This window comes from Peromyscus californicus, unplaced genomic scaffold, assembly GCF_007827085.1.
Source record: "Peromyscus californicus insignis strain IS unplaced genomic scaffold, ASM782708v3 Scaffold_5__1_contigs__length_169319896, whole genome shotgun sequence".
NCBI lineage: Eukaryota > Metazoa > Chordata > Mammalia > Rodentia > Cricetidae > Peromyscus > Peromyscus californicus.
Genome location: NW_026294573.1, coordinates 137373378 through 137400251, shown reverse-complemented (window position 1 = coordinate 137400251; position 26874 = coordinate 137373378). Strand labels below are relative to the sequence as shown.

General features: G+C 42.5%; 1 protein-coding gene across 2 annotated transcripts in view; it reads left to right on the top strand.

The window, feature by feature from the left end:
- The first annotated feature begins 1102 nt into the window (after positions 1-1102).
- Positions 1103-26874, top strand: part of LOC128096859 (acyl-protein thioesterase 1) — a 42828-nt gene continuing 17056 nt past the window's right edge. The window contains exons 1-2 of one of the 2 annotated variants that reach the window (XM_052716937.1): positions 1103-1530; positions 2049-2080. In XM_052716937.1, the coding sequence (XP_052572897.1) occupies positions 1462-1530; positions 2049-2080 (101 nt within the window). In that variant the 5' untranslated portion in view covers positions 1103-1461. The remainder of the gene's footprint in view (positions 1531-2048; positions 2081-26874) is intronic. The other variant, XM_052716938.1, reaches the window with a different exon arrangement.

Here is a 26874-nt window from a genome sequence, read left to right as displayed (position 1 = left end):
TCTATTGTGACTGTTTCATATTGTTACATAACTAACTGGCTATTGCTTATATCTAGAAATATACTTTTCTGCACATGTACTGACCTAATATGACTATCTTGCTAATTTTCTTATTGGTGACTTTGTTTTATTTTGTACAATCATGTCATCTGAATAATTTTTAACTGCTTTTTTTTTCCTTTAAAGAAATTTTATATTTACTTTATTACCTTACTTGGGGAAGAGAAAGAAATCATTCAGAACAAAAGAAACAAGCTTGTTGGAGAATGTAAAACCCCATAAACATTACAGAAACTTTGAGGTAGGAAGAACAGACACCCCAACTTGAGGTGTCCTCATTCTCTCTAGTGGAATAATGGTAGGACCTTGAATTCTACATATCTTATCATAGAGAAACTCACATAACAGTGATTTGGATCATTATGTTCATACTGAGAGCTAAAGACGGTTGTGCTTTTCTTTACAGTCACAAAGAAAAGACCCAACAGCTTGACTTAAGTATATAGTGGCATCGAAGGTTTGGCAGTGTGTGCCTTTAGTCCTAGCACTCAGGAGGTAGAGGCAGGTGGATCTACAGGAGTTTGAGGCAAGTCTACAAAGTGAGTTCCGGGACAGCCAGGGCTCACAGGGGAAACCTTGTCTTGAAAAACCAAAAATATATTGTGGACTAAGTCTCGTGAGTTCCATTGCTTATCATTTAGAGAAATTATCAATTTAACAAGTTTTGAGACTACAAAATTTTCACCATTAAAATCCAGGACAAGAATGATTTAAAACAGTTCCAAGTAAGACCCTCAAATCCCTCAGGACTGAGACTGTCTTGTGTAATTTAATTAAGTGAACTGTATTTACATGTTTGGGCTTACCAATCCCTTCCCAGTCTTGAAGAATGTTCCCTAAAACCTGTATTTGGTGTCCTCACTGAATTGTAGACTTCTGAAGGTCAGGCATTTTTGGCCTTAGATCTTTGTCTTTGACCCTTCTCAACTCAAAACAAATCATGTTTGCACTAAATATGCAACCCGTGCAAAAAGGTGGCCTTATAGTCTCATGCTTAAACCGATTAATAAATCTCAATAAATCCCTGCCCATTAGTTAATAACGCTGACCTGTTTGGGGAGGAAGTGGATTCCGGAGTCAAGCCCGCAGGGACCACAGCAAGTGCTCGCCGGACCTGGTTTCGGTCCTGGTCACCTGCTGCTCGCCCAGGCCCTGCCAGCCAGGAGGGGCAACCCGAGGTCAGCCCGGGCGCGTTCTGCTCCTGCTGGGCGCGGGAAGCCCGCATTGTGACGTGCACGCGCGGCCGAGGCGGGGCCGAGCGCGCGGAGCAGGGGAGGGCGGCGCGTGCGCGCCCGAGCGCGCGCCCGGAGGGGCGGGCTGGGACTCCGGGCTCACACGCCCTTCTACGGCCGGGCGCCTGCGCTCCCTTCCGCTTCCGACCCGCTGTCCGCCACCCGGTGGATGTGCGGCAACAACATGTCGGCCCCGCTGCCCGCCGTCGTGCCCGCCGCCCGGAAGGCCACTGCTGCGGTGAGTGGCGGCGGCCGGGGCTCGGGGCCCAGCGGGCGCAGGGGCACGCAGGCCGCCGCGCGTGGATGCATCCGCGACGGCTCGCGGGCTCCGCGGGGGTCGGGGCCGGGGACCGGAGCTGGCGGGGCACCGCCCGCCCGCCTCGCACTCTGACCCCCGAGAAGCGAGTTCCGAGGGCTGGAGCTGGAACAGCCGACCTGCGTGTGTAACTGTGCCGCAGGAGCTCAGATTAACTTTCGCTCCCGGAAACTTTTGTGACGAAAAAATTCGACTGTGTATGTGAGGCTTTCGTGGCTGGACTTTAGAGAGACGACTATCTTGATCAGACTGTGATTTGCCTCCAAGTGCTAAAACGCCGCATTATTTTAGGAATGGAAAGGAAGGCGTATAGAAATTAATTAGCTTGAGGAATAGTATTCTGTTGGAAGTTTTTAGGACTTCATTCGCGTTTGTAACTTAGCCAAAGCTACGGTGTGTAATAGTTCAGTGTGGGCTTATTTTTTCTTCTTCTCTTTTAGGTTATTTTCCTTCATGGATTGGGAGATACTGGGTAGGTACCAATATTAGTAACAGTAGTGAGATGGGGTCATGCTGCTGTTTACTGGTCAAAGGTTGCATGCTGAAGAAGGCTGAGACAGTAGGAACAAGTATTGCTGGTCGCATTTCTCATAGCCCAGTGATGAGACTGGCTTTTCTGCTTACAACCCCCTTCCCCTTCCACCCCCCCCCCCCGCCCCAGATTTACCCCCTTACCTTGAATTTCCCATCTTTGAGCTTGTCTCTAGAACATGTTAAAATTGTTAACTGCTCTTTGGGTGGGTATTGGATACCAGAGAGGAGTGGAATGTTTGCAGAAGCAGTGTGCAATTGAGAGCTTTCCAGGGGAATTAAAATTTCAGAGCACGATGAGAAGTACTAGTTGAGTCTGTTAGGAGAAAGAACAATACCATGAAGCATATGGCATCCCAGATCAGAGAGTGGATGATGCCTTAAAAAAGAAAATCAAAAAAGAATAGGCAGAGGTGACAACTCAAAGATTAATTTGGAGGCTTATCAAACAAATTTTGTTTTATTTTTGTGGTTCTGGAGACCAAACCCGAGGCCTTATATGTGCTGGGCAGACACTTTATCTCAGTCCCTTATCAGTCTATGCTGTACTAACTTTAGGTTATGATTTTTTGTTATTCATTCTTTTTTTCTGCTGAGAGGTTTTCTTGTGTTTAATTCAGTGATAATCTGATTGAAACTTGGATTACATAGGACTGTTGTTAAAAATTGAAATTGAAACTAGGGAGATGGCTCAGTAGTTAAGATCATAGGCTGCTCTTCCAAAGGACATGGGTTCAATTTTGAACACCTGCATGGTGACTTACAATCATCTGTAACTCCAGTTCCAAGAAGTCTTATCACTCTTCTGGCCTCCACAGGAGCTGCACACTTGTGGTGCACAGACATACATGTAGGCAGAACACCTGTACACATAAAAAATTAAAAGATTAAATTTTTAAAAATTGGTTAAAAAAAACAAAGATAAATTTTTATAAAGTAGCCAAAATATTATTAAATGTTCTTTCCAAGGAGTTATTAGGCCTGCTGTTGCAAATACTCAAGAGGTCGAGACAGGCAGTTTGCTCAAACCCTGGAGCTTGAGACCAACCTGGGCAACATAGACCTTGCCTCTGAGTGAATGGGGCATTGAGCTAGTCTAGTGTCCCTTTAAGGTGCTAACTGTGTCTCACCCTCTTAACTTTGGAAATTAGATGTATTAGCTAGATTCTTGTTTTGTTTTTTGAGACAGGGTTTTTCTGTGTAGTCCTGGCTGCCCTGGAACTCACTCTGTAGACCAGGCTGGCCTTGAACTCAGAGATCCACCTGCCCCTGTCTCTGAAAGATATATATGTGCTACCACCTCCCGACAAGGGCTAGATTTTTTAAAATTACATTGTGTGTGTGTGTGTGTGTGTGTGTGTGTGTGTGTGTGTGTGTGTGTGTGAAGGAGGAGTCAATTTTCTCCTTCCACCAGGTGGGTTACTGGGATTGAATTCAAGTTGCCCATGATGGTGGAAAGTGCCTTAGCCCACTGAGCCATCTCTCCAGCCCAGTTGCTATTATTTTTTCTCTGTATCCAAGGGTGGCCCAGAATTAGCAGCTGTCTTCCAGGCCCACTTCTGTTTGATAAGCCTTCAAATTAACCTTCTAGCTGTCACCTGATATTCGACTGATTTTTCCTTTGAAGGGATAATTTTCTTTCCCTTTCTCTCGCCCTCTCCTCTACATGCACAGCTGGTTTTCTTTGTTGTTGTTGAGGTAGTCTCTCTGTGCTGGCCAAGGTCAGTGTAGACCAGACTTGCTCCAAATTTGTGATACTCTTTCCCTGCCTCCCCAAAGCTTCCTTTACAGATGTTTGCCACCATGACACACAGCCTAGGGGAGCAACAGTTCTGTGTGTGAGTGTGGGTGCACATGTGTACATACATTCGGAAGATGGAGGACAGCCTTGGATGTTGTCCACTGTTGACCTTTACACTTTTGTTTGTTTGTTTTTAGAGACAGGGTTCAGCATTGGCCTGGTTTTTTGGTTTTGCTTTTGTTTTTAAAGATGTATTGATTTATTATGTGTATAAGTGCTTTGCCTTCCTGTATGTAGGCACTGTGTGTGTGTGTTTCTGGTGCTATCAGATGCCAGAAAAGGGCATCAGGTGCCCTGTAACTGGAGTTGTGGTGCTGAAAACCTAACCCAAGTCCTCTGCAAGAAAAGAGCAGCAAGTGCTCTAACCACTGAACTGTCACTCTAGCTCCTGCTTTTTTATTTCTTTTAAGCATGGTTTCTGGGGACTGAACTGAAGTCCTCATGCTTACAAGGAAGATAAGCATATTTACTAACTAAACTATCTTCCCAGTCCCATCCCTAGTTTATTGGTGGAAGTATTAAGGCAACTCCATATAGTTGAAAGGGAGGTTTATTTGGGGGTTTTACTTACAACAAGTAAAGGGATAGTTTACAGGGTCCGGGAGAGGTGAAGTGTAGTCCAGTGGTGTTCTCTGGAGAACTCTGCTCGATCTACCATCCCACATCCAAGATTACCAGGAACCAAGAGAGCCAGCACATCCAGATCCCAGGTCTTAAGGGCTCCTGTCTCAACCCCGCCTCAGGGGCAGGCCATAGGTAGGCATGGCAGTTACTGGAAGCCTCAATGGGGGTAGTACTTCCAGGTCAAAGCTGGAACAGCTACCCACTACACTAGTTCTTAAAAATGATTTATTTTTCATGTTCTTCTATTTGTACTAAGTCTAATATGAGGTTAATGAAAATGTTGTAGGACTCTATCAATCCATTTGATAAAAATGACAGATTTGTGGGCCAGTCTTGGTGGTACAGGCCTTTAACCCCAGCATTTGGGAAACAAAGGCAGAGAGGGGCCTCTCTGTGAATTTGAGGTCAGCCCTGGTCTAGGAAGTGAAACTGCTTTAAACACACACACACACACACACACACACACACACACACACACACATGCTCTACTAAATGGATTTTTGTTTTTGAGACAGGGCCTGTCTGTGTGGCCCTTTGCTGTCCTGAAACTCCCAGTGTAGACTGACATGGGCTTGACTTCAAACTCGAGATTTGTCTCAGAGAGTGCTAGTTAAAAGCTTGCTCCACCTTACCTGACATCTGAAAGGATTTTAAATGGCAAAGCTTCTGGGGAGCTGTTAGTTTTGTTTTGTTCATTTATTTTGTTCACAGCTTAGTCTTGTGGACCAGGTGAGTCAAAACAAGAACAGACTTTAGTGTAAGCATGTCCTCTACAGATCCAGTGTGGCCAGATTCCTTGAACTAAGAGAGTGAAAATATGAAGAAAAAAATCAGTTTAGAAATACCAGAAGCTTCTGTGATATGAAAGGAGTTATTTGTTTCATGTTACAGTTGTTTATGTAAAAATTAAAAATATTCAGTTATGAAAATACCATATGAACTATCACTAAAGGCCTGGTAACATGATTAATTCCATGAATATACAGTGAAACTCTAAACTAGCCAGCCTAAAAAGTAGCAATGTAATGTTTAAAACTCTTTAACAAAAGTCCTCTGACATGCTTATATGTGTAACATGTAATAAAATGAATGTTGAGGAAATCATGTTCTGTATTGCATGCCATCAGTTTTCTTTCTAAAGTAAAAATAGTTTTTGTAATTTGAAAATGTTACAGCTGTATGGCAAAAAAAAAAAAAAGTTAATATGTTTAAAAAGGGAATGAAATGCATTGAAATTCCACAACCCAGATATACCCTATTTATTTTCATAGCATTTAAAAACTTTTATTTTGAAATATTTCCAAACTTACAGATGTTTCAAGAATAACATAGATCCCTGAGTCCCCTTTATCTAGATTTACTAATCTCTCCCTTTGCTGACATACATATGCTTGCTGTACCAGTGAGGGTAAGTTGCAGATGCAATAGTTGTGTGTCCTATATGCCACGTAACTCCTATAAGCTATATATAAACTGAATGCTTTTTTTGTATAAGGACATCTTATATAACCATGGAACAGTTATCAAAATTCAGGGCATTTGATATTATCTAATGTAGCACATGTGCAAGTTTTGCAAGGTCACCTCAGTAACGTAATCCAATTCATTGTCACATGTAAATGGATTCCTGTCCTGACCACTTGGTCCCAAATAAACATACAGAGGCTTATATGAATTATAAATGCTCAGCCAATGGCTCAGGCTTATTACTAACTAGCTCCTACATTTTAAATTAACCCATATTCCTTAATTACACTCTGCCACATGGTGGTACCTATATTAGTGTGACACATTCATATCCTGCTCCCTCTGCATTTGGCTGGAGACTCCTGACTCCGCCCTTCTTCCCATCATTCTTAGTTTGTTCACCCTGCCTATACTTCCTGCCTGACTACTGGCCAATCAGCATTTTATTAAACCAGTTCAATTGACAAATCTTTACAGTGTACAAGAGGATTATTCCACAGCATCTCCCTCTTTTTGTCTAATTAAAAAGGACAGTTTTAACTTTAACAAAGTAAAATTATATACAACAAAAACAGTTATCAAATAAGAATTACAGTTACAATATCCAGTCTATTTGTATTTGACAAAATCAGAAAACATTTAAATTTCCATCCTATCTTGGTGAGTCCAAAGGTTTTTTTGTTTTTGTTTTTTTTTTTTTAAATATTTATTTATTATGCATACAGTGTTCTGCCTGCATATATTCCTGCAAGCCAGAAGAGGGCACCAGATTTCATTACAGATGGTTATAAACCATCATGTGGTTGCTGGGAATTGAACTCAGGACCTCTAGAAGTACAGCCAGTGCTCTTAACCTCTGAGCCATCTCTCCAGCCCTGAGTCCAAAGTTTTATATCTAATTTACCCTTTTATTGTAACTAAGACAAATTATAACTATTACTATCTAGTCTTCAACTCTATCAAAGAATCCAGAAGGATGAAATGTTACCTAATAACAGGGACATCAGGATGCCTGGACAGTTACCCAAAGTTTCTCTGCAACATCAAGGCATCCAATTCTGACCTACAGGCCTGGCATATCTGACAGACTTTCCTGTGAAGCAGGGAATTTTGAAGGACTGTCCTATCTTGTCTTGGCAAAGTTTGACAATCACCGTTCTTGTGTCCTCCTGGTTCAGTTTGGACAGTAACTGTCAGCAGTTGAGTCGATATGGCTAACTTGCCATAAAGAAAGCAAACTCTATAGAGTTTCTTTGATGCCCATCATCTTCTCTGGAGTATATTGGTGCTGCCAGGAGCAGACGTGTCTCATTGTCATGCAAAGCCTTAGCTTATTAAGCATATTAAATGCCATATTCTGCAGGTCTTTGAAGTGTTTAAAGGTTACCTATCTATCTGAAATATAGATATTTCTGTATACCTGGAAAACCTAATAACATGACTATAAGTTTAACTATTATAGATGACTATTAATTTGTATTTCTTAATTATATATTACATTTTAAATGAGTTGCATAAACATAATATCTTAAATAAGAATAGAAATATACATATAACAAAATTAATTTTAAATTTGTCTCAGTAACCTAAAATCCATACCAATGTAAAATATGTAGGATTAATGGTTGTTTTTCGGGTTAAAGAAGATTCAGTAATTTACCCTTTTATCCTATCATTCCTATATCCCCCTTTTTCTTTTCAGAACAAGATCCCCAAATCTAATCTCCTTTCTTTAGCTTTTTACTGACGATTATCCATAACAACTTGTAACCAACCCCCTCTAAAATGACAATAAATATCCATAACACATTTTTTAGGGAATATGGACATAGTTTTCTAGACTACTTCCTGTTGCTTTTGGGTACTGGTTATCTTATGGGGACCCTGAGAAAATTCAGGATTATTGTCTAGTCCTGACTGGAGTAGTCTGTGAGGCCAGACCATCTCAGCCTATAGCAACCTTAAAGCCTTTCTAGATGCAGAACTTAGAGGAAACTATAGCAGAGGTGTTTTGAAATGTTGGATCGTGTGGGCCATCCATTCCCTTTGGAGATTTTTTAGGGGGTCTTGATTTTTCTTAACCCAGAGTGAATCCACAGCCTGTAATTTCCTGTGGAAACGAAAATATAACCTCTCCCCCAAAGTAACATATCTTTTGACTTAAATTTTGAAGTCAAGATGATTTTAAAATATATAGGTAGGTTTAATATAATCCAAGGTCTCTTAGCAGCCAAAAATTTTAAAGACAACACAATAATATACATAATCCAGACTCTCTGTGTATTTTCCATCTTTATGTGGCTTATATTTTTTATTACTCTATTTTTTAAGGATTTTCTCTACCCTTTTTCTTTTCTCTCCCACGCCTACATACATTTTAAACACACTGTAACCCATTTAGAGTTTTTGTTTTGTTTTGTTTTGTTTGTTTTGTCTGAGTTTGTCTTTACTGCATCTCTCTCTATCTTTTGCTGACCACATGAGTCTTTAAACTGCTAAGTGAAGTGGGTAGGACTAAATTGGTGGCTTTGGCAGCTGGCTCTGCCCCATTCCTTGGTTCATTGAGAGGCTTGTCTCATGGCAGAGGTACATTTAGCACCAGCTCTGGGAACCATGTTTCCCACCCCTACTCTAGGAAGTTTTTGGTCCACACTGCCTCTGAGGAGTGTGCCACCACTGCTCATAAACTCCTTTTAAGTGTTTGGTAGCAGGGCCTCTTACCAGAGCCATGCAGTTTTTTAAAGCTCAGTCAGGAAGCTGTCTTTTAAAGGTGGCACCAGCAAACAGAGCCTACTGGAGAAAAGACAGTTACTAAGAAGCTGCACTTGACTCTAACCTTGTGTATCTAGAATCCTTTTTTAAACTTTGTCAGGTTTTTATGTGGAAACTTCGGGCACATGTTCGGACACCATATGTAAATGGACATTGCCTGTCCCGACTGCACAGTCCCAAATAAACCCACAGAGGCTTATATGAATTATAAATGCTCAGCCAATAGCTCAGGCTTATTACTAACCAGCTCTGACATTTTAAGTTAACCCATATTGCTTATTTACACTCTGCTACATGGCGGTACCTTTTAAGCATGGCACATTCATCTCCTGCTCCCTCTGCATTTGGCTGGCAACTCCTGACTCCACCCTTCTCTTTCTCATTATTCTTAGTTTGTTCGCCACGTCTGTACTTCCTCCTGGCTACTGGCCAATCAGTGTTTTATTAAACCAATTGGAGTGACAAATCCTTAAAGTGTTATAAGAGGATTATTCCACAGCAGTCACACATGCATTTAGTTGGCACTCTGTCTGTGTGACAAATTTGCTGTTTTTGAAAAGAGTGATGCCATTTTCCTCTTACTCTTTTTTTGTTTTGTTTTATTTTTTAGACAGTCTTTCTATATAGCTCTATATAGTCCTGGCTCTTCTGGAACTTACTATGTAGACCAGATTGGCCTGTCCCTGTCCCATTATTTTTAATAGGTCACTTGTCCTTATTAATGTGGTCTTTTCCAGGTTTCCTACTGGATTTATTTTCTCTTTATAATTAAAAAGCAAGTCATGGCCATGGTTGCAGGATTGTAGTGAGTTGGTAGCAGTTTGAGTTATTTATGAAACTCTATTAAAACAAAGAGCAAGGTGTGTGTAAAGATTCTTTGAGACTATGAAGATGGTTCTTCATCCAACTTTCACCCAATATTTTTAGCAGTTAGTTTGCTCCTGCATATATGTGTGTGGACAAAGACTTATTTAATACTGTTGGGTTTTAAGTTGGATTTACTTTTTCTTTTAAAATAGTTTTCACACATACAAGTTCCTGAAATAGCATTCATAGCTTCATATAACTTCATGCAGATTACCTGATTGTAAATGTTTGTGAACTATTTAGGAATAAGTTGCAGAGAGATGTCAGTCAATTGCTAGAGTGCCTGCCTAGAACGCAGGAAGTTCTGGGCTTGGTTACTGGTACTTCATAAAACCAAGCAAGGTATTATATTTCTGTGTGAAGTTCAAAGTCATAAACTACCACAACATAGTGAGTTTGGAGAAATTGAGTTGGCCTGGAGTACATGACCCTTGTCTCAAAGAAAAAAAATTAAAAAGTTAGCTGGGCATAGTAGCACACTCCTTTAATCCCAGAACTCGGGAGGTAGAGGCAGTTCCAGGATAGCCAGGGCTACACAAAGAAACCCTGTCTCAACAAACAGAGTTGCAGCCATATCGCCTCATTAGTCCTTTATACTTCAGTGTGTATTTTACAAAATTTATTAGTTTTTATTTATGGAGGGGTTATGCTTGTAGAAACCAAAGGACGACTTTGGAGACTTGGTTCTTTCTCTCCACCATGTGGTTCCTAGGACATATCTCAGGTCATCAGGCTCACTTGCCACCAAGCCAGACGGCAAGTGCCTTCTTTATCCTCTGTGCTATCTTGCTGACCTCAGTGTGTATTTTTAAGGACAAGGACTTTCCCACATGCTAACAGTATAACCGTCAATTCTGTCTAATGTTACCATCTAATCTCCCAACACCATGTTTCCTTTAGTTGACCAATCCAGGATTACAGGTTACATTTATTTCTATCCTTCAGTCTTTATCTGGATTAGTTCTTTCTTGTCTTTTATGACCTTGATATGTTTAAGAATGTAGGCTGGTTTATAAAATGTCCCTCAGTTTGGATGGTGGTTGCTTGTTTTTGCCAAAGTCTGGCAAGGCTGGCCTCAGTGCATTTATCAGAAGACTGTTGCTGTTTGTCTCAGGTACACATGATTTCAATTCTTGTTCCAGTATTGGTGATACTATATTTTGTCAGTTGGTTAAGATGGTGCCTAGTAATTATGAATAATAATTTAATATAACATTTTAATGCTGAATGCTTACATATTTAATATTTTTAAATATTTAAGAATATTTTGTAAGAAGGTACTTGGCATTCCTGAAGGTAATATTTTCCTCACCATATTTTTTACTAATGGTTTTAGCACTAACCAAATCCCTAAGGTTATTCACACCACTTTCCTCTGGCCGCTTGGTTTCTCACTTTTGCTTCTTTTGGTATATTTGCATAGTAGTGTCTGATCTCACACTTCCATGTCATTTCGCAGGTATGGCTTTATGTCCACTCTCAAGAAACCAACCTATGTTAAGTCATTTTTGCCTTTGGCCAGTTATGTAGAAAGACTGATGAGAATTTAGATATTATGAGGGAAATTCCTTGCAAAGATCCAGGCAGAATCACTGTTACTATTACAGAATAGGGAACATAATGGAAAGTGTGTTTTACTTTGCAGCCTCTTCTAAAAGATATGCAGATAGTAGTGAATGTATAGATTTCCCCTAGACTCTCAAATGTTAGCTGATTGTGATAATATACGCCATACCCCCCCCCCCCCCCAGCATACACAGGCTGAAGCAAGAGGTTTAGAAGCTCCATACCAGCCTAGACTATACTAGCTGAAACCAGCATGGACTACATAGCAAGACTCTTTATTTTTTTTTATTTTTAAGATTAATTTATTTTTATTTTATGTGTATGAGTGATTTGCCTGCATATATGTGTGTGTACCATGTCCATGCCTATTGGATCCCTTGGAACTGGGATTACAGGTAGCTGTGAGCCATCATATTGGTGCTGGGAATCTAACCCTGGTCTTCTGCAAGAGCACAAGTGTGGTGATATTTTGTACTCTTAACCACTGAGCTGTCTCTTCAGCCTGGCAAGACCATTTCAAACAAATACAAATCCCAAACCAGACAAACCCCCACGAACTTGCATTATATAAGTTTATTATTAGGCTTTGTTCTCTGTGTTTCTCTCCCTCTTACAACACTTATTCATTTGTGGGGGTGTGCACATATGCATGGAGGTTGTAGAACAGTTCTGATTGGGTTTTCAATATTGGTTTGTGCCTAATATTGATTTGTTCTTAAAGCTTTGTGTTAAGTTTTTTTTTTTTTTTTAGTCGTTAGAGACAGGGTTTCTCTGTGTAGCTTTGCACCTTTCCTGGATCTCACTCTGTAGACCAGGATGGCCTTGAACTCACAGAGATCCGCCTGGCTCTGCCTCCCGAGTGCTGGGATTAAAGGCGTGAGCCACCACCGACCGGCTGTGTTAAGTTCTTATACTGTGAAAAATTTTAAAGGGCTGAATACAAATTGACCTAGACAGGGCTGTAGCTAGAGTTTTCCTGCCTGGCCCACAGTCAGGATAAATCTCTCTCACCTGCCAGTCCCACAGCCTCTCAGACCCAACCAAGTAAACACAGAGACTTATATTGGTTATAAACTGTATGGCCGTGGCAGGCTTCTTGCTAACTGTTCTTACAGCTTAAATCAATCCATTTCTATTAATCTATACCTTGCCACATGGCTCGTGGCTTACCGGCATCTTCACATGCTGTTTGTCATCTTGGTGGCTGGCAGTGTCTCTCTGACTTAGCCTTCCACTTCCCAGCTTTATTCTCCTCCTTGTCCCGCCTACACTTCCTGCCTAGCCAATGGCCAATCAGTGTTTTATTTATTGACTAATTAGCAACACATTTGCTATACAGAACATCCCACAGCACAGGGCTGACCTTGAAACTCACAGATACCCTCCAGAGCCTGCCTCTGAAGTGCTGTATTTAAAGGCATGTGCCACCAAGCCACACTCCACTTGTTTTTCTTATGTAAGAATTTTTATCAGCTAGGCGGTGGTGGCGCACGCCTTTAATCCCAGCACTCGGGAGGCAGAGCCAGGCAGATCTCTGTGAGTTCAAGGCCAACCTGGTCTACAGAGCGAGTTCCAGGACAGACACCAAAACTACACAGAGAAACCCTGTCTTGAAAAACTAAAAAAAAAAAAAAAAAAAAAAAAAAAAAAAAAAGGAAGATTTTTTTATCATTGTGCGTCTGGGACAGAGGTTGGGACAAAATGACCCGAATTCAACTGTGGCTTACCACTTACTGTTGTTATTTTTTGAGATGTAATTCACGTACCATAAAATTCACACCTTTAAAATATATGATTGGGTGATTTTTAGTTTATTTGCAAAGTAAGTTGCAAAGATCCTCACTGCCTTAACTGCAGAATATTTCCAATGTCCCACAAAAGATAGACTCTTTACTGCTGTCTCAGGCATTACTCAGCCATTCATTTTTCCATGGTTTTGATTATTCTGAATGTGTCATATAAATGGAACCCAGAGTGTTTGGTCTTCTTCGTCGGACTTCTTTGACTTGGTATAATGCTTTTCAGAATCATTTATGTTGTGACAGATAAATACTACATTTTCCTTTGGGTGGTGATGTTGCATGCACTTGAGTATTCCGTACTGGTGCACATGAGCACACATGTAGGGGCTAAAACAGGACACTGTGTGCCATCTTCTATTGCATTCTGCCTTATTGACTTAAGAAAGGTTCTCTTGCTATACTAGATGGTCATTGTTTTGATTAGACTGGCTGGTAAGCTTTTGGAATCTGTCTCCATCTTGCAGGGTTGGCATGTGCAGCCATGCTGGGCTTTTTCATGGGTGCTGGGATTCAAACTTAGGTTTTCACACTTGCAGAACAAGTGTGTTACCTCCTGAGTGTCTTTGTAGCCCCAGATATTGCACTTTTTTGTTACCAAATAATCCATTGCATGGCTATACAGTTCTAGAGTTAATGAAAATTTGAGTCATTTACTCCTTGGGACCCCTAGGAATGATGCTACTCTGAACATTCACATACAGGATTTTGCATGTACTTAGGTGTTTAGTTCTCTATGTTGTAGGCCAGAGTAGAAATGGTGGGTCAATATTCTACCCTTTGAAGAACTCCCAAGGTATCTTCACAATGGTGGTGCTGTTTTACATTTCTTTTGTGTAGAGGAGGGGAGTACACATGTGTGCAAGGAGACCAGAGGGCAACCTCTTGCATCATTCCTTAGAAGCTATCCGACTTTATTTCGGACAGGGTTTCTTACTGGTCCTGGTACTTACTAAGTAGGCTAGATTGCTAGTCAGGGAGTCCCAGGACCCCACCTTTCCTTACTCCCCCCCCCCCCCATTTTGTTTAAATGTGTGTTCTGGGTGGTTAACTCAGGTCCTCATGCTTAGAAGGCAAGCACTTGACTGCCAGAACTGTCTCCCCAGACCCGGTTTTACATTCTCATCTATACTTGTTATTATCTACTCTTCCCCCTCTCCATGCTCCTCCTCTTCCTCCTCCTCCTTTTTGAGACAGGTCTTGTATAGCCCAGGCTGGCCTCCAGCTGGCTATACTGCGGATGACCTTGAAAGTTTGGTCTTCCCCAGTATTTGTGGCATTGCATGTTACTACCACATCTAAGTTTTATGTTGTTCTGGGGCTCAAACAAATGCTGTGTAAGCGTTCTTAACAACTGGGCTTCTGATTTTATTCTAGCCATTCTGTGGTCTCTAATTGTGGATTTTAATTTGCATTCCTTACTGGCTGATGGTGTCCAGGAATTTTCATGTGGTTTGTTGCCAACTGTGTATTTTATCTGGAGAAATAACTATTCAAATCATTTGCCTGTTTCTTAAATTGTTTTGTCTTTTTGTAGTAGATTTTAAAATAGTCTTTTATGTGTTTTGGATATTGGACTTTTGCCAGATAATGTGATTTATAAATTTTGTTTCCCATTCTGTTGGTTGTCTTTTTGCTTAAACTTAAAGCACAATGATTTTTCGATCCTGGTGAATTCCAGTATGTATATTTTTTATTTTATTATTATTATTATTTGGCTGCTTGTGCTTCTGATTTTACGTTTAGAAATCATCCCCTAATCCATAGTCTTAGAATTTTACTCCTTTCTTTTTTCTGCTTTACACGCTTACTTCTATGGTTAGAGCTCTGATTCATTTTGAATTGAATTTTCATTTATTGTATCAGGTGAAATATTCCAACTGCATTGTATGATTGTGCAGTTATCTAAGCTGATCCTTCAGTGCTGGGCTTCAATTCGGGACATCATGAACGCTAGTTAACCTCTTTACCATTGTATCTAAGCCCCCCAAAGACTATTCTTTTCCCAATGACTTATCTGAGAAGATTTTACAAAAATCATTTGACCGTAAACGTAGTAAATCCTACTACTGTGTATGTGTGAGCATGCATGTGTTATGGGGAAGACATGGGATTCTCTATAGTTCTTTTGTGTGGGGGTGATTTTGTGTTGTAGAGATTGAACCCTTGGACTCAGACATGATAAGCAGGTGTTCTGCTACTGAGCGTTACTCTAAACTGTGTTGACAGTCTTTTTTTTATAGATTTATTAATTTTTATGTTAATTGATATTTTGTCTGCATGTATGTCTGTGTGAGGGTTCCAGATCCTCTGGAACTGGAGTTACAGACAGTTGTGAGCTACCATGTGGGTGCTGGGAATTGAGACCAGGACCTCTGGAAGAGCAGACAGTTCTCTTAGCCGCTGAGCCATCTCACCAGCTCCTTGACATTCTTTATAACTTTCTTTTGATTTTTGTGGTGGTATATTTATGTCCATTTTCTGAAACTAGATTGTAGATCTGGAAATACTGTCCAGATTTTATTCTTTCTTTCATTATATACAGAATTTTTGAAATTCTTTCCTAGATATTTTTTAAACATCTATTATTAAAAAATTATTTTTAGGGGGTGTTCCATTGGGCTAGAGATGTTGGCTAAATATATCCAGGGAGAACAATGACTTGTGTGGCAAAAACACCAATTAATAATAGTAGCATATCTTAGGGGAAAAAAGCCTGAAAGCCTGAAATATCAATTAGTAAATATTATTAAAATTGTTGGATTATAATTTGGACAATAAATAGAGGTAGACTCTTTAATAGTCAAGATTTGAATTAAGTAATATTGCAATTAATTATTCTATCATTAAATAATTGAAAGACAATTCTTCAGCAACCTTTTTTACCCCAGACTCAAGAGCTAGAGAGAAAACCAAAAGGACCTTGAAGTGCAGTTTCTATATTCTCAGGCTCTTGTACTTTTTTTTTCTAAATACAATGGATTCCAGCTTTTCAAAAATATTTTACTGATTCATTGAGAATGTGTTCATTCATACAATATGTTTTTCTCCCCTCCCCCATACAATGTGTTTTAGTCATAATCAACCCCCTTGCCCAACTCCTACTAGGTGTGGGTTTCATCTTGTGTAACAGGTCTTAAATACAAGCAGAAAGTGGTTGGTTACCCCCAGAACAGTCATGTCACTGTTCACCAGTGGACATACCTTTCGAAGCAGGTCATTATTGCAACTTGCAACATTCACAGGTGAGATCAATGAATACACAGTACCCTCCAGCACTGAAAGCTAGCCAATAGAGATAAAGCCTTCAGGTCAGTATCTGCTTGATTTCTCCATGTTTGTGACTTAGGTGTGTGATATCTTCAGCAGTAGGTTCTTACTGTCAGGTTCTACTTACCAAGAACAGTGGCAATAGCCTGTAATGTTTGAGGGTCTATGAGACCCCATTGGCTAGCAACTCAGAAAGAGGTACATTCTGGTGCTGGGGTTTTTATTTGAACACTGGCTGTTTTGTTTGTTTGTTTGTTTGTTTTCACATAGGGTTTCAGTGTAGCCCAGGCGGCCTTTTTATAGGCCAGAGATGACCTTGAATTAATCCTCCTTCCTCCACCTCTCCAGTGTTGGGATTACAAGTATATGCTGTCCTGCCTGGTCTGTGTAGTGCTTGAGAGTGAACATGGTGTTGTGTGAACTAGGCAAGCGCTCTGCTAATTCCCAGCCTCACAACTCCAGCTTTTTTATTATTCATCATTGAATTTGAATAAATATGCAGGCCACAAAAGATCATAAGGTTAAAAGCCTGCAGTGTAGACCATTTGATATGGAAAAAATGTCCAAGATTTAGTATATTAAGTATTGTAAAATTAATGTTAATTTTTTTTTCTGAGTTCTGTTTTCCCAGTTGCCATACTTTTAAGTCACTGCTTCTCAATAAAATGAGATTACAGGGAGGCGAGGCCATCAAGCATTCTAGTTAGTCATATTAAATCAAGCTTTGTTATATGTGGCTATTTTTCTCCATAAGAGACTGTCTTGCTATCTCTTCTAGGATGGCTTTTAATTCCCTGTGTAGCTTAGTTGGCTTCAAGCTGAACAATCATCCTGACTTAGCCATTCAAGTATTCATTGCATGTGTGTGTTACCAGGCCAGGCTTGCAGTAATACTTTGAGGAAGATTATGGAACCTGTGTTCCATTTGGACTCTTAATAATTGGTGGACAATTGTTTTATAAACATGGTTTTTGGTGACTATCCATTCCCAGAGCTCTAATTAACTGAAATCATACCATGGTGTTTATGGCTTATTTAGTTATCCCTGAGGTCATTAGAACAAATCCCAAAATAGAGAATACACTAATGATATACTTAGAAATTGAAAAAGAAACTGAATCAGCCTTGGCAGTGAGCAAGGTAAAAACCTTTTCTATTGTGGCTAGACTGTTGCCTGTTGCCTTTTACAGCGATAACAGGGTGTGTGTGTGTGGTGTGTGTGTGTGTGTGTGTGTGTGTGTGTGTGTGTGTGTGTGTGTGTGTATGTGTGTAGTTTAGGTTTTATGTAATTAATTATAATAATTATTTTTTGTTTGTTTTTTGAAACAAGGTCTCACTGTGTAACCAGGTTGACTACAAACTCATAACCTCTCTTGACTTAGCTGGAATTACCCAGAAGGTTTTGTATTGTACTTTGTTTCAGATTTATTTTATTTATATGAATGTTTTATCAGGATATATGTGCATACCTGGTGCCTGTGGAGATCAGAAGAAAATAATCCAATCCCCTGGAACTGGAATTAAGGACAGTTTTGAGCCACCATGTGGGTGCTGGGACCCAAACTCCAGTCCTCTGTAAAACCAAACAAGTGCCATCTCTCCAGCCCTACATTATGTATTTTAAATGCTGTTTTGGTCACATGGCTTAAAAGATCTCTCAGGTTAACGCTCAGAGGCAAGGATTGCCTTGATTACTTGATAATGTCTGGCTTTGTCTGGTGATCTGGAAATGCAGGTATATATCAACACTGCAGAAAGTTTCTTACTGTGTACATGATGACACATGCCTGTGTAAACCCACTACTCAGAGGCTAGGCAGGAAGATGGCCATGAGTTTGAGGCCAATTTGGGCTACTTAGAGAATACTAAGCCATCCAGTTACAGAGTGTTACTCAGCAAACAAACAGCAACCCCAATTTTTAGCCCTCTTAGTGGGTATGAAGTGGAATCTCACTAAATGTGCTTGTGTATGTGTGAGGTTTGAGACAGGGTCTAACTGTGCAGCACGGACTACCTTTGTGAATTCCAGCTCTTCCTGCCTCAGCCGCCTGGGATGACAGGCATCTGTACTCTGTCAGCCCTTAGTGTGGTTTTGACTTGTGTTTCCTTAATGACTAATGATGGTGAATATCTGTCCTTGTGTTTGTTGACTATTACAATGCTTTCTTTGCAGAGTGTCCTTTGCCCATTTGTAAACTGAGTGGCCGCCATGTTAGTTACAGATATTCTGTATATATTATGGATGGGTACTATTATATATATATGATTTGCGTATAGTTTAATTTTCTGTAGATTCTCTTCACTTTCTTCATAGTGTCCTTGAAGCATAGGTTTTTAATATTTATATGGCTTATTTGGTAAGTTCTATAGATTTGTTTGCTACATTTAATAATTTGACCTATTTGAGTTAATTTTTATGTATGGTGTGAAACAGCAATCTAGTTTCATTCTGTTGCATGTAGATATCCACTGGTCCCAACTATGTTGGTTAAAAAGACTGGTTTTTTGCACTGTCTTATTATGGCATTGTTTAATTGGCAGGAGTTGTGTTTATTTCTGAACTCCCGGTTGATTTATAGCTCTGTCCTTACCCTGGTCTTGCACTCTTTCTTACTATTATATTGTTGTGTGAGCATGGGATCTGTTTTCATTCATGTAGCTCTTTGTTTTACAATTTTCCAAGTAAATCTTCATAGAGGTACACAGACACACACATATATACTCTAGAAGTGGTGGGACCTGGGAGAATGGAGCTGATAAATGAGAGGGACTAAAGTCTCATGCAATAGCCAACTTTAGAGCATCAGACAATTTATACTGAGGGTTAAGAAGAGTCACATGAGTAGAGTGTCCAGTCACAAGGACAAGCCACATGTGGCAGATAAGCCGCTTGCAGCAGTCATGTTTTTCCATAGAGGCACGTAAACAAATAACAATAGCCAGTTGTAATGAGTAATCTGAAGTAAACTCACTCCTATCCTCTACACCTGGGAGGATCAGGAAAGAACATTCTAAGAACAATTCCAAGTTATTGAAGAAACTGAAGTCACAAGACTTTGTCTTGATTTCTTGGTGTCTTCCCACAAGCACTCCATTCTTGAACCATGTTCTGACAACGTACAACACGTAAATCCACATGAGCTTGTACTTAGACACACATGCACCCAATTGCTAGAATAGCCTAGATCATACTTGCTTTAAGTCATTTTGTCTTTAACACTTGGAGGACAGTGGATTAATAAAGAATAAAAGTTTATAAAAGTATTTAAAATTCATATTGGACAGTTTTGCAAAGGAATCTGGCTCAAATGACTTCTGCTTAATCCTTTAGTAAAGATAACATGTAAAAAAGTATCAAGTGTAATGTAAGAGTAAGTAAGGCAGAAACTGTATAGAAGGTGTTATGATACTACACGAGGGGGTCCTGGGCTGGCCAGGCCAGGGTATCCATCCCACTCATGCAGGGAGACATGCCGGGCAGACGCAGGGCCAGGCTGCCCCGAGTAGACAGTCACTCATACCCCAGGCCCTGCATCCACGTGGAGATAAGTTTATTATAATAGAGAGATGAAGAGACAGGTAGAGAAAGGAGGAGGCAGAAAGAAAGAGGGGGACGGGGGGAGGGTGCACACCTCGTAGGATTGCGGGGGAGGGGCAGTTCTCTTTCTTAAAGGGGACTTTACCTGAGCAGGCTGGGCGGGTCTCTAAGGGCAGATCAGAATACTAACAGAAGTCTCTCATTTTTATCAGATCTATTACATTTTCATTTTTTGGTGGTACTAGGGATCAAACTCAATGCCTTCTACATGCTAGGTAAACATTCTACCACTCAGAAATACCTCTAACCTCCCATCCCCTAACTTTGAAACAGTTCACTTAGTAGACCAGACCTGTTTCAAATTCACAGAGCTCTACCTACCTCTACCTTCCATGGTATTGGGGGTTAAAGTTGTAAGCTACATGTACCATGCCTGCTCAACCCTTATTTTTAAATTAATATATGTTGGGGGAGGGAGGGTGAAAAGATAATACATCGGAAGGTTCGCTCAGGTGCGTATGTTCTCGATTCAGCCTGTCTTGATTTAACTGTCTCTATGTAGTAGCCTGTTTTCCATCTCCATCCAAGCTATTGCTCTCTCCAAAGAAGGCATAGTATGGTAATTGGACCTAGTGACCGTCAGCTGAATGGTCCCAAGTCTGTCTTTTATAAATTGTACCAGTTTGTTTAAGATGCAAGGGCCAAAAGTTAAGAGCAGTAGCAATATGACAATGGGACCCAACAAAGTAGAGATTAGTCTGCCAGGGAGATTCGAACCATCCCTGGTTTGCTTCTCACTCCCTTTTGTGCTTCTCCAGCCCCTCCCTCACTTTGGTCATTGAGTCTTTTACTGCTTCTAAATGGTCTATATAGAAACACCATTCCTCACCCAGAGCTGCTCACAGTCCTCCTTGCTGAAGGAAGATCATATCGAACCCTCGTCTGTTCTGCATTACAACCTCAGCTGAGGATGTCAGAGCCTCCTGGAGATGGGAGTTGGAGTTTTCTAATCTTTCTATATCTATATCTGTGGCAGCACACAAGCTGGAATAGTGCTGACTCTGTGTGATCAGGGGTGCTCTCCCAGTTCCTAAACCAGCCAGGCTGGCTCCCAGCAGGATACTCAGGTGAGAGCTGTCACAGGCTCTCTCTTTATACGTTTTGGGGATACTGCTTCTAACTTGTAGAATAGTTCTTCTGTATGGTAAATTAGCCTTGGGACAAGCTGTACCATCACACAGAAGCCTTTGGTACTTTTGAGAACCTGAGTATGAATGCAGGATGTTAAACCCGAGGAACAAGCCCACTAAATATCATTGTGGGGATTCAGATAACTCTGGGAGTCTGGGAGTACAAGGGTTTGGTCCCAGAGGGTTTGTTGCCCCTGGGGGACTGTCCCTACACAGAGGCCCTGGCCTATGACTTGCTGAAGGGTCAACAGTGCCTTAGATTGCCAGCGGCATCGGCTGGGATCAGTGACTTTGGTATAGCTACCAACAAAGGCAATACCTTCATAATGGGGGGAGGGCTGTGTCATAGCAGAGCCAACAAGATGTAGTCAGGTTAGGCTTGGTGGAGTTCAGGACCAGAAATGACTGGTTAAGGAGCTCCAGGAGCGGATCTTTTCCCTCGATTGCAGCCGGACTGGTTACTGGGGTCCTGGTGGTCAAAGGGACTGACATACCTGACGGTTGTGGGGTGCCGGAGCTCAGGGAGCTTTTCGGGGACATGGGTTCAGGGGCTGATGACAGGTTTATTACCTGATTGGGCCCTATCACCGCCAGTAACTGGGTTTGAATATACCTGATGGTTAACATAGGCCCTGGGGTAATATCCAGTGCGATAAAGCCTCAGTCCCCAAGTCTTACCAGTCATCCAGTCTGTTTTGTTCCCTGATCAGTGAATTTGATAACTAATAAATTTCAGCACCCCCCACTGGTGGCCCATGGGTGTTTGGGGAAGCACTCCCTCTTATAACATGGTCTACAATTCACCTGCTGCTGGCCCATGGTGCATATTCCTATCCCTGGTATACTCATGTCCCCTGCATGGGCTTCTGTAATCAAATCCCCCCATATGGGAGGTGTCCACATAATATATCCCATGGACTTGCACCCCCAGCTGGCACAGTAGGCAGCCTCAGGGCCCACGAATTTATGCTGCTGCTACTTGGTGGGGAGTGGGCGGGACAAACATAGAACCTGAGACTCCTAGTCTTACTTCAGTCTCTGGGGAATCTACAACCATACCCTGGAAACAGTTCCTTGTTGGACCAGTTTTCCCCCACTAGGTCACATAAATCTATGAAAAGGTCAGGGAACCATGTGTTGGGGGTTATGTTGTTGAGGAGGTGCTGCTAGCAGTGGCTCCCGTCTTAGTATTCACAATCATCCAGGTCTGATTCCAAGGCGTGAGTGGATTTCCTGCAGCTTGGGTCCCAGTGGAAAAAATCATCAGAAGGAACCATGTCACTGCTTGCGCCACACCCAGAGGTTGAAGGCATTGCTGGAACCCTGGAGGCTTCCCATCCTTCACCCTGGTAAATCTCCTTTGAGTGTGAAGGGGTCTACAGGCCTGGCATGGGTGTAGTGGATCCAGGCAGCTACACCATCGACTTTGATGGCCATGGGTGTAAGTAAACTGCAAAAACTCTGGGTTTGGTGTCCTAGGTTTCAGCACCAAAACGTTGGTAACTTGGTGGCTGAAACTGCAAGGAGACAATTCAGCCCTAGAGGGCGAGGTATCCCGGACACCTCAAGCTACTTAGAACAAGAGCTCTGCCCTGAAGGTGTCCCGGACACCTGGAGCTGTTTAGCACAGCTCTGATGGCTGGGATTGCAAAGAAACATCCCAACCTTGGGAAGGAAGGTTTTCTGACTTCTCGGGAGAGTCAGGCCTGGAACTGCTTCAGCAAGGAAGGGTATCCTGACTCTTCGCGAAAGTCATGGTATCCTGACTCTTCAGGAAAGTCAGGATATACCTGGTGTGATGGGGGATGGTCTCCCCACAGGACACAGCAATCCTGCTCCTCTCCTGGAGAGCCACAATCTCCAGCTCAGTGTTACCAGCTCTCTCTCGCTCAGTCCACTATGGGATGTCCCAGCAAGGTTCTTCTGTTCAGCAGTCAGTGAAGGTCTTCACCCAATATTCTTTTGAGAAAGAGGTTTATTTGGGAAAGAGGAGTCCAGGAGAGTAGCTGCCTCTACCAGGGTGGAGAGAACAGCTCACAACTGACCGGGCAGGGCAGTTTATATAGGATGTCTAGGGGGCGGAGTCAACTGTGATTGGTTAGTTTATTTTCTGCCCAGGGATTGGCCAGTTTTGTGAGCAAGGGGCAGAGATGGCCCTGATTTCAGGGCCAAACTATGTTTCTTTCACTGGCCTTTCTTGGCTTTTTGACACTACCTCTAATGCCAGGGCACATTTCTTCCACTGACTCTAATTCTAGGGGCCAAGAGTGTTATTTTGGTACTGGTTTCAGAGTCAGGGCATATTTCCTGGGTTCTGGGTTTGGGAATAAAGTGTTCATTTCTCTGGCTCAGGTCCCAAACACAGGTTGTGTTTCTTTCCCTGGTCCTGGGCCCTAGGCCCAGGATTCTACTGTCCTGCTCTGTGATTGGTTGTTTTCACAAGTCAGTTGGACAGGGGCAGAGATGGCTCTGATCTGAGCTAAACTGTGTTTCTCTGAACAGAGGTGCCTGATGGCATTGGTTCAGCCCAGACTACCTCTTCCACTGCCTCTGCATACCTCTGTCCATTGCGCACAAAACTGCTTCCACCAGTGTACCAGGTGACTTCCGTGTCAGGCAGGGCAGTATCCCTCAGGTCAGGTCAGACACAGTGTACCTGAGCTAAAATCCCAGAACAGTTGTGCTGGGGTGCTTCCAAGTCTGGGTCTGGTAGCAGGGAGGCCAGGTTCAGGGCTGTGAGTACCTGGAACGTTATTGTGGCAGGATTGAGCAACAGAGTCTGATAATGAGTCATCCTAGTGTTACTCAGCCACCTATCAGGGGGATGCTTAAGAACTCTCTCCAAAGCATGAGGGGTAGTTATGGTGAGATTTTGTCCCAAAGTCAATTTGTCAGCATCTTTGACTAGTAGAGTCACAGCTGCTATTATATGGAGGCATGGGGGCCATCCTGCTGCAACCGGGTCTAGTTTCTTGGACAGGTAGGCCACAGGTCGCTTCCAGGACCCAAGATCTGAATCAGGATGCCTTTGGCAATCCCTTTGTGCTCATCCACGAATGAGTGGAAGGGAAGGACTTAGTTACATCTGGCAGGCCTAACGCTGGAGCCGAAAGCAGGCTTTGTTTGAGTTTGTCAAAGACTTGCTGATATTGTTCAGTCCACAAGAAGTCTTGCCCCTCTTTAGTTGCCTCATACAGGGGCTTAGCTAATTCAGCAAAGCCCAGGATCCACAAAAGCCGACTGTGCCTAGGAACTCCCTCACTTGTCTGGCAGTCGTGGGGGTAGGGATCTTAAGGATTGTTTCTTTTCGTGCATCCAAAAGCCACCGCTGTCCTCCCTTCAGGATGTACCCCAAGTATGTTACCTGTTGACAGAACTGGGCTTTCTTAGTCAAGGCTCGATATCCCAAACTCCCTAAAGCACAAGAGTAGTTGCTTAGTCCCTTCAAGGCAGCTTTCCTGGTTGGCAGCTGCGATTAGCAGATCATCCACATACTGTAAGAGCCTAACTTCAGGGTTCTGCAGGAGGTATTCACACAGGTTTTCATGCAGGGCTTCATCAAAGATGGTAGAAGAATTTTTGAATTTTTGTGGCAGCCTAGTCCATGTCAGCTGGCCACTGACACCAATCTCTGGGTCATGCCATTTGAAGGCAAAGTACTGCTGACTCTGGGGAGCCAGAGGCAGATTGAAGAAAGCATCCTTCAGATGTAGGACTGTGTACCATTGTCGGTCAGCTGAACAAGGTGTAAGGGTTCGGGACTGTTGGGTGGATGTCAATCACCCTTTTATTGACCTCCCTCAGGTCTTGGACTGGCCTATAATCATTAGTATAGGGCTTCTTAACAAGCAGCAGGGGTGTGTTACAGGCTGATTGCACAGGCTAGAGGATTCCCAAGTCAATCACCTAATGTGTGGAGTGATGCCCTTCTTGACCTCCAAGGCCATGGGGTACTGACGGACTTTTACTGGATCTGCCCCTGGCTTGATTTCACATAGACCTGAGGGCGATGTGCTGCCAGCCCCATTCCCCAGGTCTCGGCCCAGGCTGATGGAAACTCCTGGAGCCATTCCTCTAGTCTGGGGTCAGGCAGTCATGTGGTTACCAACACATGAATAGGTTTCCCATTTTCACTGAGCAATTTAGCTCCTTCATCAGAAAAATGTATCTGAGCTTTCATTTTGGTCAGTAAATCACGCCCTAACAGGGGGTATGGGCATTCTGGAAATACCAGAAATGAGTGGGTTACCCATCCCGCTCCTAAGTCCACTGTTCATTGGGTAGTCCATAAGTGGAGCTTATCCCCTGTGGTCCCTTGGACTCAAGTCCTTTTGTCTGTCATGGGCCCATTGGCCTTTAATACTGAATTTTGAGTTCCTGTATCCACCATGAAATCAATCCTTGTCCCCTCCACTTTTAGGTTTACCCTAGGATCGGGGGGGGGGGGGGGGCTGAACCCTGTCTCCCCTAATCACTGTCCATTTCTCTCTGGCTAAGGACTTTGGTGTTGCCCTGAATCATCTTCTCAGGGAGGGCAATCTTTTGCCCAATGCCCTTCCTTCCTGCAACAAGCACACTGGTTCCTCCCTAGCCGGGGTCCTCTGTTACTTGGTCTTTCTTCCTCCCTGGTCACTAATTGTGGCAGTCTCCTTTGACATTCGTCAGGATGAGCAGTAGTGGCTAGTAGAACACTAGCCAGATGCTGGTTCTGATGCTTTTCCTTCTTTATCTCTTTCACCTCAACACTTTCCCTTTCATTATACACTTTCTCAGCCACTGTAACTAAATCTCTAATGTTTTTCTGTCCTAGGCACTCTAACTTCTGTAGTTTCCTTCTAATATCTGGGGCTGCCTGATTGATAAAGGTCAGAGTCAAGGTAGCTTCATTTTCCTACGATTCTGGATCATACGTGGTGTATCTCCTGAAAGCATCCTATAGTTGCTCCAGAAATGCAGCTGGACTTTCATCTTCGCCTTGCCTAACATCATAAACGTAGCTTAAATTTGCAGGCCAACATGCGGCTGCTTTGAGACCCGCCACTAGAGCCTGGCAATAGATTAGGTGCTTCCCCTTACTGTGCTCTGTATTGTAATCCCACTCAGAATGGATTAGGGGAATCCAGCATCTATGAGAGGTGGGTTAGTTGTGAGCTCTCCATTGTGGCCTGGAACCCATTTCCGGGCTTTCAGTTGGATTTGAGCCCTCTCGTCCATGGTAAATAGCACCTGTAAAAGCTGTTGACAATCATCCCAAGTGGGCTGGTGTTTAAAGAGAATAGTATCAAGAAGGTTAATCCGGTCCTGGGGGTTCTCAGAAAAAGGGGCATTCTGAGATTTCCAGTTGTATAGGTCACTGGTGGCAAAGGGCCAGTAGTGGAAAGGCTGATTCTCATCTTGATCAGGGGGACCAGCAGCTCTTAGGGGAAGGGCAACCCCACCAGGATCAGGAGTTTCTCCTCTCCATCTCCAGGTACCCCTCGCCAGTCCTCCCCCTAGGGCAGGGTCTGCAAGAACCACGGGGGTTCCAAGCACGACCACCAGAGCTGATGTCTGATGAAAACACACGGGTTTTATTGATTACAAGCCTGGGCTTGGTCCGTGTTCCAGCACTCCAACACAGTGAGAGGAGGAGGACGGCCTGAGCCCTCAGAATGAAGGGTTTGTAAAGGGAAAATCTTGTTTCTAGTTGTGGTGTCCCTCAGCCCTAGCATGCATCTTTAATTCAAGAGCTTTCTGCTTGAATATTGTAAGCAGGGTTAAATAAAGTCAATCTTAGGTTAAGAGGCAGAGCAACCAGTTGGCAGGAGTAAAACAGTGAGTAAGAGGGAGTCAGGAAGACTG